This window comes from Cryptomeria japonica, chromosome 4 (genome assembly GCF_030272615.1).
Source record: "Cryptomeria japonica chromosome 4, Sugi_1.0, whole genome shotgun sequence".
NCBI classification, from domain to species: Eukaryota; Viridiplantae; Streptophyta; class Pinopsida; order Cupressales; family Cupressaceae; genus Cryptomeria; species Cryptomeria japonica.
Genome location: NC_081408.1, coordinates 678,594,631 through 678,611,251, shown reverse-complemented (window position 1 = coordinate 678,611,251; position 16,621 = coordinate 678,594,631). Strand labels below are relative to the sequence as shown.

Sequence of the window (16,621 nt, the reverse complement as noted above, 5' to 3'; positions counted from 1 at the left end):
AATGGGAGCCAAAACCAGAGAGAGAGAGAGAGAGAGAGAGAGAGAGAGAGAGAGAGAGAGAGAGGGTCCAAAAAACATGTAAGACAAGTGAAAGGAAAGGTCCACACTTCCACATAACAACCACAATGAAAACCCAGTAATTCACAAGAAACCGAGAAAGTCAAATAAGCACTTCCCTCATTCCAAACTTGCACAACAAACTGAAATCCACTAAGGAAGATCATTTCCACGTCAAATCAAACTCCAAGAACAAATCAAATTCACAAATTGCAGACACAGAGAAGACAATCTTTTCCAGAAAGAAAATGCAGAAGTAAGAACCACCAACTTGCAATTCGCAAAACCAAAATTGAAGAAATATGAAAATGCCAAGACTTCGAAATTCCAAATCCAAATTCGAAAATCCTCTTGCAAAGATATGTCGGATGATTAACCCGTGCACAAACCAACAAGCCAAAATAAATAGAAAATAAAATTCAAGACTATAGTTTTCTTGACCAATTGAAAATTTCCAAAAACCATATATCATACTTACCTTCACAATATTCGAAAAAGGCATAATATAAATATATATTTCTTACCTACCCAATCAAGCCGACCAATCAAAAATAAAGGTAGGTAGAAATAAATCAAATTCAATTACTTAGTACAGATATGACAATTAATTGGGAAATACAAATATTTCCTCAAAATTAGACGATAGGTAAAAATAATATTATTTACCCATATTTTATTAAATAATTAAATAAACTAAAATAAATAAATTAAATAAACTAAAATAAATAGAACCCAAATAAATAATTAAATTAAAAACAATAACTAAATAAAAGTCATCTTCAACAATAAATAAAACAAATTAAATAATTAAACAATAATAAAGTTCAATTAAATATCAATAAATTAAATTAAATTAATTAATTACTTAATTAAATTATTAATTAAAATAAATAATCCAATCAAGCAATAAAGCCAATAATCAAGTCACGACTGATCAAAATAAGAAGCCAAAGAGATTTGACCTCATGACCTATGAAACAAGGTAGAAGAGACTTAACCAATACACCACGTCTCTTAGTTGACCCTAAAGGGGAATCAACCAAGCAAAAGACATCAAGATAAACTAACAAGGTATACATCTTAGACCAAGAGTGTGTGAGGGAAACTATGTCATCTCCGACAACTTGCCATTGGGATAGGACACACTCAGACCTGTGAAGCCAGGTGGAGTCGATGTCTGGTACCTGCAAACCTGCATCAAAGACTAAACACAACATATACGATACATAAACATCATATTAAACATGTATGTGATAGAGAATCACAACAACATATCATGCTCACAATGAGTGATATGACATCGTCTCTACTCATGAAGATAGTCACACAATATAACACCAAAACACCGCATAGAAACATCGTCATGAAATATGGGTTAGTGTCATCATAAATCAAATAATCCACATGATCAATGAACACACACACACACACACACACACATCCATGAAACATACAAATCATTCATCGAGGTGATTCTATGTACTAACATCCATTAAAACCATCAAGTATCACATGTCATAAAGCATGTCTAACATCATCAACCATATGAAGCTCCAAAACATAATAAGTCATATCAAGTAATCATAAATCCACGTAGAGTCCTAGCATCAATGATACCATCGAAGATAGCAGAAGAGTCATATATAGTCATCAAAACATCCACCATAAGCATCAAAACATAAATAGAGTCATAAGTATCGATCAAGATACCATCAATAAGTCTAACTAGGTCTATTTGGACAACAAAAGAAGAGATGAATCTGGGAGGGGCATTACATGAGATCTGCTTCAATGGTAACATGATATAAGGTGTACCAGTCCAATAGATAGAATTCAGTATCCGATACTGCAATATATGCAGCCTATCAGATGCTCAAGGAGGACAAGAGATATGATCCATGTGGAGTGCTTCTTAGTGAGTTAATGAGCAAGATAAGAAGCGTGATTTCAAGTTTGGTTCTTTGATTGTTTGTTTGGCACTTTACTTTTTGAATGAAATTCCTGATATAGGAAAAGTACAGTGGGATTATGATAAACCGGTGGCAGTCCAAATTAAAGAAGGTTTGCAAGGATTAGGTGATGTAGTAACTCAAAAATTTGCTTTGTGGGGTTACTTCAAATCATTTCAGGCTATGATGTAAAGTAGAGAGAGGATCCCAAAAGATATTGTTGAAAAATATGAAGATACCATATGTTTTATAGTAGACAAAGATCAATGTCACATGGAGGTTGCAGAACCAAGAACCGTTTGGATCATGCCCATGGGGTATGAAGTAGATAAAAACACACTTGATGCATATGCTCAACACCTATTGAGTAAACCAATAGATGAGAAAGAAGAAAGGTACGATACTTATAAGGAGAAAGACCTAAACCTGCACAAGAAATTCACTGAGTCCACAAGGAAGAGGAAGGTTAGAAGAGAAGTTGAAGAGCTTTTAGAACAAATGGGAATAACAAAAGAAGTCTTTCAAAGGGCTAGGGAATAGAATATACTAAAGGAAGAGGACATGGTAAAGCCTAAGAAGTCAAAATTGGTCTCCAATCCTCCCAAGCCAACCAAGCCAAGCCAAGCCCAATCAACACCTACCTCTGGTGCTCAGATGCATGTCCCTCCACCTAAGCCACAAGCCAAGTCAATCGGTGGAGCAAAAAAAGAGGAAGAAGGAGAAGCCTCAAAGAGAATATGTTGCAGCCACTCTTGAAGATGTAGAGAGAATCTGATGAAGCAGTGAAAGAGGTGAAGAAGTCAGCTACCTATGCTAGGGTAGTGAAGAAACCTCAATCCGATGGAGCTCAGCCGACCAAGAAGCCAAGGACAAAAGTTGAGCCATCCGGTAGAGCTAGAGCAAGCAAGAAGCAAAATTCTGAATTGGATGAAGCTCTGAAGTCTGGCAAGGTAGAAGGTACTTATGTTGTTGTGCCCCCAATGACATTAAATGAAATAATTGATGAATTGCTAAAGGAAGGTAATTTGAAGAATGTACTTGTATATTATTAAAAATGTGATGATAATGATCAGAGAGATATAGATGAAACAATTGTACAATATATGAATATGTATAGCAAAGCCTTGATAGAGTTGTCATCTATGATTCCGAAGGGATTATATTATATTTTTGATGCCAAGAGGCATACAACTAGCTTAGAGGATGAAAGAATATGTATTACTGATTTTGTCTTCTGTAATCTCTAAAGCTGAAGTTGATATATTGCTTAAGCTTGCAAAGGATAGATTCAGAAGCAAGAAGAGAGTCAACAAAATCATGCTCGGTAAAATATATGAAGTGACTAAAGAGACGGAAGCAATTTTGAGACAATTTTTGAAAGAGCACATATATGATGTAAATTCGACACAAGATGACACTCAACCGGAAGAGCAGGCACAAGACACTTCCATTTTGGAAGTACATGCAACAATTTTTGATATGCAGGATGAACAACCAACTAAGAAATCCATTTCGGCAGGGTATACAAATGAACAAACCACAGTTGCAGATGATACTAACACTGTTAAGGCTGATAACTCCAATGAAGTTGAACAAAATACTCCAGTGATAAGTGTTGACTCTGAAAAGGCAGCTAAGGAGATTGGAGAAGTTGATGAAGAAAAGGGAGAGGTTGATGCAGAGAATGATGAAAAAGATGGTAGTGCATAGGTAGAAGAGAAGGAGAAAGGAGAAGAGAAGGATGATCAGGCTTCGATGACAGTGGCAAGAGATACTATAGCTAACAAAGGAAAATAGGTTGTCATCGACTCAGATGATTTCACTCAAGGACCTATAGATTTGAGTTCACTATCTCCTATTAAAGCAATGAAGCTTGCAACTCTTGCACAAGCAAAAGAAAGTGAGGACTTACTCAAGTCTCACACCACAAATAAAGAGTTGATAAAGTTGGCCACAAACATGTTAGAGAAAATTTTGCCATCCTTCAAACCAGATACAACTGATACTCCCTTTGGTAAGCTTAGAGGCATGCTAAATGCAGTAGAATCTCATTTTGTGTCTTTGGAGAGAGCGACAAATGCTAGAATTTTGACTTGGTCTAATGCTATGAGATTGAGGACAATTTTAAAGATGATTGAGGGAGATAGGGTAAGCTTGATAACTACAATGAAGAATATACAAGATGCATTAGATGAAAGCAGTCAAATATATAAGTCATGTCTAATTTTGCCTAAGTTTACAACTAACATTGACAGGAAAAGAAAAGAATGTGAAGGCCAGCTAGCTAGCACGTCTCAATCATATGCACCCTAATTAGTCCCGACTAGCAATTTTGAAGCTCAAGTTATGGCTATACTGGATAAGATTAAGAGCTTAAATTTGGAAAAGGACAAAATTTTGGGTAGGGTGGGAGAAGTAAGAAGCCTTATCACTCCTCGGATAGATTCATTGATCAACATAACAAGAGTGTTCCAACATACTGAAGAGGAGCTGAGATGCATGCCTGTCTTCTTTGTGGTCTGATCAATATTTTGGACAATTTGAAGAAGGGTTGGGATGACCACTTTTTGTCCCTAAAAACAATTTTTGTCGATATCTTCAAATTTTTGTAAGTAACTATATACATCCCTGTATATAAATTTTGGTGGATTCCTATATTTGGCATTATTGTCAAAAGGGGAGAGAGCGAAGTGAAAAATGGTGCAAATCCTCGGGGGGAGCTTGTTGAGCTTGTAGAGTCTTGGAGATTTTTGAAGTTTTAAAGTTTTGCAGCTTTGAGTGTATAGTGTCATTTTTCACAGTATTGCCATCAATGCCAAAGGGGGACATTGTTGGCAAGAGACACTAATCCGGTGAAGATTGATGCATGAGAAATGCTTAGGAGTTGTCATTGATGGAAACTCGGTTATGATATCATATTCGGTACACATATATTTGATTTACCGAAAGTTGTATTATCATGAGGCATGTCTGGAAGGTGGAATACAGTAACCAACGAAGCATGAGTACAGTTTGTAGATCTTGATTTTGGTTGCATTAATTTGGTTGCGGTAATAGAGGAAATGATTCGAGGCAACTTATTTTGTAATCCTAATATTCGATGTTGATTCATGAGCAAGACTGAAGGTCCGGTAACTGGTAATTCAGAAAGAACAAAGCTATTTTGATGTAACATGTGATCCAAAATCTTTGGGATGATTTCGGTGATTGGTTTCAAGTTCAAGGAGATTGGGCTGACATATGTGAAGCTTGTTATCATCTTGTTTAGGTCCACATATGGATTTGCAGATGGATTGAGCTGACTTGTTGGTTACACGTTTCATGTTGCGTGTTATGCGATTTTTGGAAGCCGACATGGGAATTGATTTGTTTTGTTGATGCGGATATATAAGATCAACTTGTATGATTATTTTTGTATCAAAATATGTGGTAGATGTGTGAATGTTGATGTATGATGAGTGAATGAGCATCAATATGCAAATTTGGTGCTTCGATATATGATTGTGTAGCAAAATAGGGCAGATAAGCAGAATAGAGGAAGATAATCAGATTGTGCTTAACTGAAACTGGTATTTGACATTAGTAGATGCTATTCTTTAGTTTAGACACTATTGTAATCTTTTGTAATCATTTGTAGGACAGTGAGTCCTCCGGGTTGTAACCCTCTTTTGCATTTGAGTAGTGAGCTCTAGGCAGTGTGCTTGAATGCAAGTGCATTCCCCTTTTTGTAATATTATCATGCTCCTGATCAAAGTATAATAATATTGTGGGTTCAAATCTCACCGTGGTTTTTCCCTTTCCGTATTTCCATGAAAAAAATCCTGGTGTTATGGTTTTGTGGTTGATTGGTTTATGTTTCTGCACTTTACTTTTCCTCATATGCATCTAGTGGTTTAAGAATCAATTTAATAAGTTTGTGAATTGTAGAACACTGATTCACCCCCCCCGCCCTCTTAGTGTTCATTGATTCCAACACTTCTAAATAACATTTATTTCCTATTATTTCATTCTTCACTATGTGACACTAGTAGCTTATCTTTTGGGGGCTCATTCTCATTCATGGTGGTATGATTTCATGTGTAATCATACTTGGATAGCAACATAATAGCCTAATTATTCTTGACTCTACATTGGGGGCAAAAATAGTTTTGAAATATCTCTCTTTCATTAGGATTCACTTTCCACTTGTTTAGTTATATCTTTCATAACTTGATATCTTTTCTTGCATGGAATTGTTTGTCCTTCACGAGGAATTCATCCTTGGTTGGAGGCATGTATCCTTGATTTGGACCTCTCCCTTTCTTGAAAGTGTGTGTCATTTATAAATGATCTCCCAATTGTGATAGAAAGCATGCAATCCTTCATCAAGAATCCATCTCCTAGCAATTGGGAATGTATGTAATCTTGGCTACCTTATCCCTTATAGTTGAAGATGTCATCTTTATTAAAAATCTCCTTTATGTATAGAGTAAGATGTATTGAGGCAAATATCTCTTCCTCCCCCATTTGATAGTTATGCATCATTGATAAGGATTCCTTTACACTTGTTGCAATATATCACCTTTGCAACCATCTCTTCCTTGCTTAAAGAATCACATCCTTTGCAAGGATCTTTCTTTTTAGCTAAGAACACATGTTTTTTTAAGGATATCTCCTCAGTTTTAAAGATTTTATCTTTTATGTCGACCTCTATCTTCCTTGATATAACAACATGACGATATGTTGACATTATAAAGGGGATGCATATGGGGTCTCCTTTTTGTTTCTATTCATTTATTAGTGTGCCCCTGAAGTGGCAATGTTGTGTTACATGGTTCCCCTTAAGGCATAATTATCAATCTTTAGACCTTTTTTCTTGGTCACCTAGTATAGTGTGGCTTGCTAGTATGATCATTGTTGTTCATGCCTACTTAATTGTTGGTTACCATTGTTGTTTGTGTCTCCTCGAACATTGATTACCTATTATATTATGGCTTGTTAGTATGATCACTAGTTGCACTACATTGATAACCCAACATAACACATCTCGTTGGCCAGTGGAATTCATGCCTTCTTGTCTTGTCAATTGGTGTACACCCTTGTTCTTTCTATAATTCCACTTGTGCTCTTGCAATAACATACAAAGAATGATATTAGTAGTTGAGACATTTTGACACCGAGGTCTCTTCAACTAGCTGGCTTCGAACCTTTTGTTTGCTTTAGTGCTAAAATTGTTTTCTTTGTGTATATTTGAAGGTTTTTAATATGATCCTATACTTAGGGGATTGATCATCGCTCAAACTTAGTATTATCCTATCGCTATCTTCTCTTGCTCTCAGATGCTCCATCTCTTCATCTCTACTTTACCATGAGTATGAGCATAAGTTCATACTCTCACTAAAGTGGGGGCTAAATATAGTGTCTTGAATTATAACCCCTTATAATGTCACACTCATTTTTTGGCCCCTTCATTCAGTGTGCTTTCTCATGTGTCATTCCAAGCTTATTTTTGGTTATATCTTATTTTAATTTCAAGACACCTTATTCCCTACTAAAATGTCATCGATCCAAATTTAAATTTTGTATATCCAATATTATGGCCCTATTATTTCAATTCCCTAAAAATTAGGGCCTATTTTGTCAGGTCATTGTAGCTTAGCCACAATGATCGACACTATTTGCCAAAATTTTGGGAGAGTAATGTGTTGGCATTGACATTGTGGAATTTGGTCTCAAAACTTGTATATGACTGTTGTAAGTCATCCTAAATGCAAAAACACCTTGAGAACCCTATATAAGACATTATATCTAATTTATTTTGACATATCTCACACATCCATGAGTTCCATTCAAGCACTCAATTCTTCATTCAAGAGCATATCTAAGTATAATAGGTATCAAGCTACAACAAGTCATCTTCAAGCATGTTTTCATTAGGATTTTGTTATGATTTATCATATTATTGCATCAACACTTTGAGGAATTATCTAAAGATCATTACATCATCAATCAAAGGTATAATCAATTTATTTTAACACTTCAATTCAACATTTATTCTAGATTTAGCCTTTTCCCTACCAAGGTTAAGCTCTCTAATCATCATTGTTGTATGTTGGAGGTTAATATTCACCTGGGGTTTGGCTTACACAAGCCTCTATACAACCCAAAACCATTTTTCCTCTTCTTTTATGCATTTGAAGTCTTAGGAATAGATTCCAAACTTAGTTGTAAGTACAAGAACAAAAAGCAGACTAAGAGAAAGGTGACTAGACAGAGTTTGGTAGAAAAGGTAGGCACTAAGACAATTAGGGACTAGGGTGCGTAGTGCCAATGTCTAGGTGGTTTGACTTTAAATTTGATAGAAAATTAGATTGAAAGATCCTAAGACCAGTTTTGACCCTTGTTTACACTTGGACACCTATAAGGACTGTGATGCCTAGCTCTGATGTCCAACCATTTTGAGCCCTGATTTCATATACCGGTTCCCCTCTATACCTCATTTCTAATTTTGTAAATCTCAGTTGGCTTTTTATTTTGTAGCTTGTTGTTTATGCTAATTATTGTCAATATTGCATCATTTAACCTACTTTTTGCATCATTTATCATTCTATCATATCAAATCACAAAAGAGAATAACCAATCAAATTGCCTAGCTTCCCCAGTGGTGTGAAGTTGGGCCTATTGATTATTCTCCAATGAATGTTGATGTGAATGGGTTTGATTCCTGATTTGCATGTTTAGACTAGTAAATCCCATTTCCACTACATTACAAAAGCAAACCACTCCTTGTGAGTAGTTGTGTGGTAGGAGCAACCTAAATAAAAAATCCAAGAATCATTTTAAGAGTGTTAGCTAAAATAAATAAATCATTAGAATCACCATCAAATGAATTTTTCGTGGAGGAATCAAAATTATTTTCTTAACTTTACACTCCTTTACATGCACTCTCGAAATTATTTTCTTAACTTTACACTCTTTCACATGCACTCTTTTATTGTAATTCCAATAATTAATTATACTCTTTCTAGGTGTCTTATAGCGTCTTTTATACTCATCCTTCTTTTTATCCCCTTTAGGCACCTCCTCTTTTGTCCTACCCCACACATGCAAGGCATCTTGAGAGCCAACGTTAATAGAATTTATCCTCATCTCTTATGAGAGAAGTATTAAAATCATGTTGTCCATCTTTAGGTCTACATTACCACTACTAATGGGAAAAATTATATTTTCCCAAGATTTGATCTAAGAACAAAGAAACGAGATACACTTATCTTCATCTTTTAATTTAACATCTGTTGATGTAACCTAACTTGTAATCACAATGAATGCATTTAAATGATCTATAATTGAGTCACCACCTTTCATTTTTTAAGAATACAACTTTCTTTTGAGATATAACTACTTGGAAAAACTTTTAGTTTGATAGATATCACCTATCCTGTTCTACAACTTGTATGTAAAGTCTTATGTAGAGACATTTAAGATGACTAAATTTGTAAAACAAAATTAAATGGTTCCTCGTGCCTTCTTGTCCAAATCCTTCCAATCTTCATCGATCATTGTTGATGGGTTTGTTTCTCATGAAACTAACAACCAATAATCTCTCCTTTCCAAGAGATCATACATCTTTAACCTCCACATCTCATAGCCAATCTATTGAATTTATCAATATATTGGAAAGAATTAGAGGACACAATTTATAATTCTCATCAAATTTATAAAATATCACACAACAAAATCTCCCACCATAGCAAAAAACCTTTAACACTTCAAGGAAAGGTGTCCTCTTCTTAACATAACCATCGGTTCTAATACCAAATGCTGAAAACAAGGTGAAGAAAACTTGGAAGTCTAAAAATAAGATTACCAAATATGAAATATGTATGTGATTGCACATTCAACTCAAATGGAAAAGTCAACAAACAATACAGACACCAAATTTATGTAGGGAAACCCTTTCAAACAAAAAAACTCCACACTAGAAAGAGGGCAAGTATATCAGTAATTTTTCACAACATTAGACACACAACAATAAACTTCATTACTCTCCACCTCAACAACACATTGTTACCTACAAGAACTTAACATTGTGTAACACTACCATCTTATGAATCCAAATTATATAAATTTGCGAGAGGGAAAACTACAATGGTATCTCAAAACAAGAGGCATGAAAACACTTGCAAAAACCCATGCCTAAGATAATGGACATTGTTTAATCATAATAATAAAATAATATATTTCAAATGGCTCCAATGTGGGCCACCTAACCTGTAGCCACTCAACTCTTCTTCTTTGTGGATGCTCCATAACTCCCCAATGACTCTTTGGATCACTCAATGGACAACATTTCATCTTCCAAACTTGGGCACCCAAAGAATGACTCTTCACATTCCTCGAAGTGGATGCCTAGGAGGTATCTTTGCCCATTTTGTCTTATCTTCATTATCAAAAAATGTTCACCTCTTAAATATGCAATTACAATTTGTCATATAATACAAATATTAAATATTTTTCATTTCATATCCCCGAGAACACTTTCTAAGGAACATGTAGACACATGAATTCCACAACATTGCAAGGTTAACGTCACACCTTATCCTAACACTTTCGAGTAAATTATCTTGTAAATCATGAAGATGCAACTAGTTTGTAGTAGATATTTATAACTAAATATCTTCTTGGCCATTTGTGCATCTTCAAGAAGACTTCTAAGTAATGAATTGTGATAGTTTTTTCTTAGCTTGGGATTTTTTCTCATTACATTTGTTGGCATGAATATAATACTAATTTGAAAGTGTCACAACACTTTAGTGCATTGTAAATGTTATTTCTAGTTGTCTTTACAACTATTGCATATGGACATTTGCAAGTTTAGAAAGGGATTACTATTTGTTAAATATCATAATTATTTTGTTATTTATATGGGTTGTTGTTCTAATTCACAAAGGATTTGTAACCCAATAAAAGGTACCAATCATAAATTTTTTTACCCTCCATTCACTTAAAATGAACAATAGCATTAACCAATGATGCATGAATAGGGACTAGTTTATGCACGTACTTCATGATTCAACATTATTCCCAAGGAAATGTTTCCAATAAGTTCCAAGAGTTTTATCCTTAGAGAATCATGTCTTGCATGCATTTATAAACTTAATATAGGTTATATGTGCAATAAGTTAGTCATTGGTCTAGTGACAAATTTTAGGTCCGTGCATGCACTAGATACTACCATAATTGCTTCAACATGTCTATTTTTGGTTGTGTCTAAATCTTGTTAAAGGTGATCTCAAAGTGAAGGAGAGATTATACACCCTCACTAATTAGCCTATCACCACTCTTTGTTGATGAGTTGGTCTATCCATGTTTAAGAATCACATCTCTTTTGCCTTTAAGTGGATTTATCCATTTAAAAGTGTGAGCAACAATTTTAGGACCAATAGATCATAAGCCACTTTGCTTTTTGCATACATAAACCAAGTCAAAGAATGCATGTCACATGAAGTAGATGGCATACCTACAATATTTTCACTTGGAAACTAAGCATAAGCATGGGAGACACTAAGACAATAAAATAGGATAGTGTGTTAATTTGAGTGATTGGGTTCTTTTCAAGATTAAGCATTTGCGCATTCTAGATGGTATGACTCGCTAATATAGGTGACATGCCATGCCTAAACAACTAGACACTTCAATGTTGCTAAAAATTTGGTAGGGATATAATGAGATTTTTATTGTTCCCAAATGCATGTAGACATTGAGTCCTGCATTAAGTCCTATATCTTTTATTGTGTTTCCAAGCCAAAGAAGATGAAGCTTCAACTTTACACACCTCTTGTATTTTTGCAAAGGTCTTAGGAATTTATTGATATGGATTCTATGAGTGAACTATTGATGACAAGACACCAAAATGACTCACTATTTGTCACAGTGGATATGTTCTTAAAAATGACCATCGATATTGCTTGTAAGAAAAACATCACAGTGTAAGAATTGTACACCTTTTCTTACACACACACACAACATCCAACACAGCTACAATAGATATTTGTATGGTTTATATGAGTCATAGTCCTCTCTAGACATGTCCTAGGTCACATCTCACATCACCCCTTTACATATCCTATTATGCACCTTCACACTTGGGAGTTGTGCGTATGAATGAGAAGCAGGCAAAGTATAATATTTTTTGCAACACATCTAAAGTTCACCGACATGTTTAGTACATTATCTTAATCCAATAATAAAAATATAGAGAGAATTATGAAACACAATGTACAACTCATTTATTCAAGGCCAATGATAAAGTTTCATTGTATCTTCATAAGAAACATTTCAAGGGCTTACATGAGAAGATGATCCCTTGTACCATGGTCCACACACCATTTGATGTGTAGTAAATGATCTTTTGTTCCTATTCTCTTGTATAACTTGGATTTACATTTAATGTTTAATGTGGAATTATTCAAGCCATATTTTCCTCCTTTTCTTGAACAACCTAGTAGGTAAACTCAATATCCTTTAGACCTTAATCTTGAGCAAGGTTTACATATTGTCATGTGCAAGATGATATCATCTAAACTACCAAAATGTGTACTGACCACTATTCACATAATTTATTCAAAGTGGCCAAGATAGGATAGTATGCAAATCAAACAAAGAAGTAGGATCTTCAACAATTTCATGTTCAATTTTTTTTGTTACTTTTTCTATTTATTGAAGATGAATGGGGACCATCACTTCTCAAGAAAGGGCTAATAATTTGAGTGTAGCTAGGGAAGACTTTCAACACATTAAATGCACTTCGATAATCATCACTCATGTTTTCCTCCCTAGCATGCATGCCCTGCATACATATCTTAAGCATCACCATATACTATTGCACATGACTTTTCATAATGTTCATCATGTGCTACCACACACGACCTTGCTTAACTCCATGCATTCACCTAGCAACTTCAACAAAGTTGTACATATGTATGACTTTAGTCATGAGATAGTGCCAATCTTCAAGAAGAGCAATTGAAAGGTAATTTGAGGGTTAATGGTTTATACTGTTACAATTATGATCATTTTTTTAAAATGAATATGAAATATTTCCACGAATCCTCACATTATAGTTGATTATGGATATTATATAATTGTAAGTAAAATGATCTGTGTTAGCTCTTTCTAGTTGCATGAATATCTATTCCTAACACTATCTTTAAATGTCTGTTGCACCTTATTTTTTATTACGAATCAAAGTAGCATACACATATTTATTAAAATCTTTTACTTATATAATTTAATAGTATTGGTTTGCTATTTTTTTGTTTCCCATCATAATTAAAGTCAGAGACATTCTACAATGACATCAAGAGGTGAAATATAATGACACAACCATGTTAACTTGATTTGCTAGAATTTATTAATAACTTTAAAGATTATTGATTTTTTAGTATATATAAAATTGTTTCTACTCAATGTAATTGATTTCTCACATTATATTAATACAATCCACAAATATTTTCTTTGTATTAAAACTTTAAAACCTGAATCTTTGTTGGACATTTTTGAACAAGAAAAAAGTGAAGACACTACTTAAATTGGCAAACTTCCTGAACAAAAAACGAGGGGATGTACTAATGTTGTACTAATTATCTGGCACAGGCGGGAACTTATAAATACAAGATACGCTGATGTTTTTCACTCCCGTAGAAGGAAAATATCTGGAATGTGTGTATACAAGTAAACGGGAGGATTCCTACATTTTCTACGGCACAATGAATGGTCCGCCATCAAGGTCGTTCGTCTGCTATCACAATCTATATATACAGATAACCCCGCTTTGTTACTGCTACAGTATGTATAGCGGATGATATTTGGTGAAGAATAGTGGGATTGGGTGAGAAACAACAAAACCATGGCTGAGGGAGGAGGCAGTGATAGCGATGATAATAGCATGGCGAATGCAAAAGACTGGGAGATGATCTCTATTGCTGCTTCTTGTACAAGTGAGGTTTGTACAGAGCCTTCTGATTATCCAGATGATTTCATTTTCCCCCCGAAACTCCACGAAGGTCTGCCGATTGAAACATCCCAAGGCTCCGGCATTGTGAATTCTCGATTGGGTTTTAATGATTACGCTGATGGTTTTGAAGAAAATGATAAGAACGAGAGCCCCAGAGGTCGCGGGGTGGAATCATTAAAATTTGAAGCGCCCGAATTCTTTAGCGAAGTGCAGGATTTGGGTGTTTGTCAGAATGAAGGAGTTTGCGATTCGGAAGTTGGGGAGAATTTTGTGTTGGAGAATGAGGAGGAAGTGCTGGTAAATTCTAAAAATATGGGAGAATATTTAGAACCGTACGATATTTGGGGTTGGGGTTTTAGGAGTGGGGTTAAGGGTTTTGTTGATTGTGAAGACTGGTGGAAGAGGCAGGTGGATCGGCTGGGGCAGCCCAATACGCTGTGGTCGATTGCCATGGCTGCTGCTCTGGTAGGTGTTGTGGTTTTGGGGCAGAGGTGGCGGAGTGAGAAGTGGAAGAATGTGCAGATAAGGCAGCAACTCTGTGCCAATGACGAGGTATGTGAAGTCTTTTTTACGTCTTCTACTTTTTCATTTAGATGATACGAAGTAGGAAATTAGTTTAAGATCATAATAATCAGGCTGAATATGAAAATTATGATTACAAAATTAAGAAACCGTTTGAATTGAATTTCTGAGTGAAATCAGTAGCTGGACCCACATCAATGAAACTTTAGTCAAATACATTTTTGGGACAAAGAACATGGAAGGCATGCAACCTAAATCAAGTTAACCATAAAAACACTTATTTTAATCTCCCCGCTACATAATAGTATAAGGCATGATACATTTTGTAACCATAGTGTCATATGGGAATCTTAAATCAAGATAATCAAACAAATCTTAGATAAATTAGTGTGTTTGTTTAGAACGGAATAGTCAAGAAACAATTTTCTAAACTGATAAATATACCTTGATAGGTCCTGCAGACTAATTTGGTCCAGAGGGTGTTGAAATTTAACTTGTTCTATTGGGGTGTTTTCTAATGTAGTCTCAGTGAGGAAGATGGACCGTGGAACATCCACGAGAATATGGTGGCGTGAAATTTAATCAATTGGGTTGATTAAGTTTCCTTTTATTAAGAAAACTGTTTTTACAATACTCAGAAGTCAGAACTGTAGGCATGTGAATGACCACGTGGAAAATTTGTCCCGAGAACCCAGCGATGAAGTATTCGAAAACTTGTTCATTATGTTATCAGATCTCTTAAATAAAAGAATGGTTTATCTTTGTATTATGATAGTTTAAATTTTGTTTTCACCAAAGGTGCAGGATTTGCCTGGTAAAACCCCTGGCATGCGTACTGCCATACCTGGTACTGTATGGCTCTGATACGGTACAGGTACCGTGTTTGATTGTACCCAAAACACCATTTAATTTTTCTGTGCTTGATATTGCAAGATACGGCACCCATGTAATCTGTGCCCAATATGAAAAATATTAACCCTCAAATGTTAAAAAAGCCCTATTTTTAACATATAAATGTAGTGCGTAGTCATGTACAATTTCAAGTTACCAACATGGAAAAGTCGACGTTGCGGTGGTGTATGTACAGATTGCAGTGTTGGAGCAGAGGTAGGCAGGGTCGAGACCCCGAACTTTTGTTTTCTCTATGTTTTCATTTGTAAATCCTATGTACTTTCCTTCTCCTGGTCACCCTTGTGCGAATGCTAGATCATCACCGATGGTGTGGTGTCTGCCACGAGAAGAGTGTTTCCTTGAGTTTCGGTCACTGCCCACACAAGTTGCTGCTGCGCGATCATCTACTCCACTTTCTCTCTAACCTTTCATTCTTTCTGCCACCTGGATCTATCCAAGTTTTCTCCTGCTCCCAATCCAATGCATATGCGTTCCATTTGAATGTATTTTAAACCTTTTTAGGTTATGCTGTAGTATTTTTATGCTGAGAGCCTGAGAGGCATAATCAGTGGCAACACGGATGAAGTGTAATGATAGGAGTGTGTTAATAAAAGCTATTAGACAGATAGCATATCAAAATAATAAAAATACAAAAGAAATAAAATGTGTGACTCACAATGTTCAACATTAATAATGAAAAGTTATATATATTTAATAAAAAAATTGATAACTGCATATAGAATATTATATGCATATTTTGTGTGTGAATGGTTATTTTCGTTCAACAATAGTGAATAAAGTAAAATCTAATGAAATAATTGTATACTTCAGTAAACAAAAGAACTAATAGCCGTGCATTTCAGTAAATAAAACAGCAGAGAATATTTCTGATTTAACAATATGATTAAATATAAAAATTTGTTTGGTACCTAGTTTTTTCAAATTTCAGGAAAACAAAGTAGATTTTATTCATTAAGCTGCATAGCTATTAGATAAAATAACAAGTAAAACTTCAGATTTAAGTAGAAATGAAATAGTAAACAAAACTTTAGACATCTTAAATAGATTTTGATATAGTAAATAAAACTTTAGCTTTAAGTAGACAAAATAATAAGTAAAACTATTAAAAAATAATAAGTAAAATTATTGAAATAACTATATAGATAAGATATTAAATAAATGATATGTGATAGTATGCAAATAAGAA

General features: G+C 34.7%; 1 protein-coding gene across 1 annotated transcript in view; it reads left to right on the top strand.

Annotated features, from left to right (window-relative positions):
• Positions 1–13,664: 13,664 nt before the first annotated feature.
• The window catches only part of LOC131046866 (ATG8-interacting protein 1), a 37,105-nt gene continuing 34,148 nt past the window's right edge, over positions 13,665–16,621 (top strand). Inside the window, exon 1 of the mRNA XM_057980668.2 lies at positions 13,665–14,553. Coding sequence (XP_057836651.1) covers positions 13,894–14,553 — 660 coding nt within the window. The 5' untranslated portion in view covers positions 13,665–13,893. The remainder of the gene's footprint in view (positions 14,554–16,621) is intronic.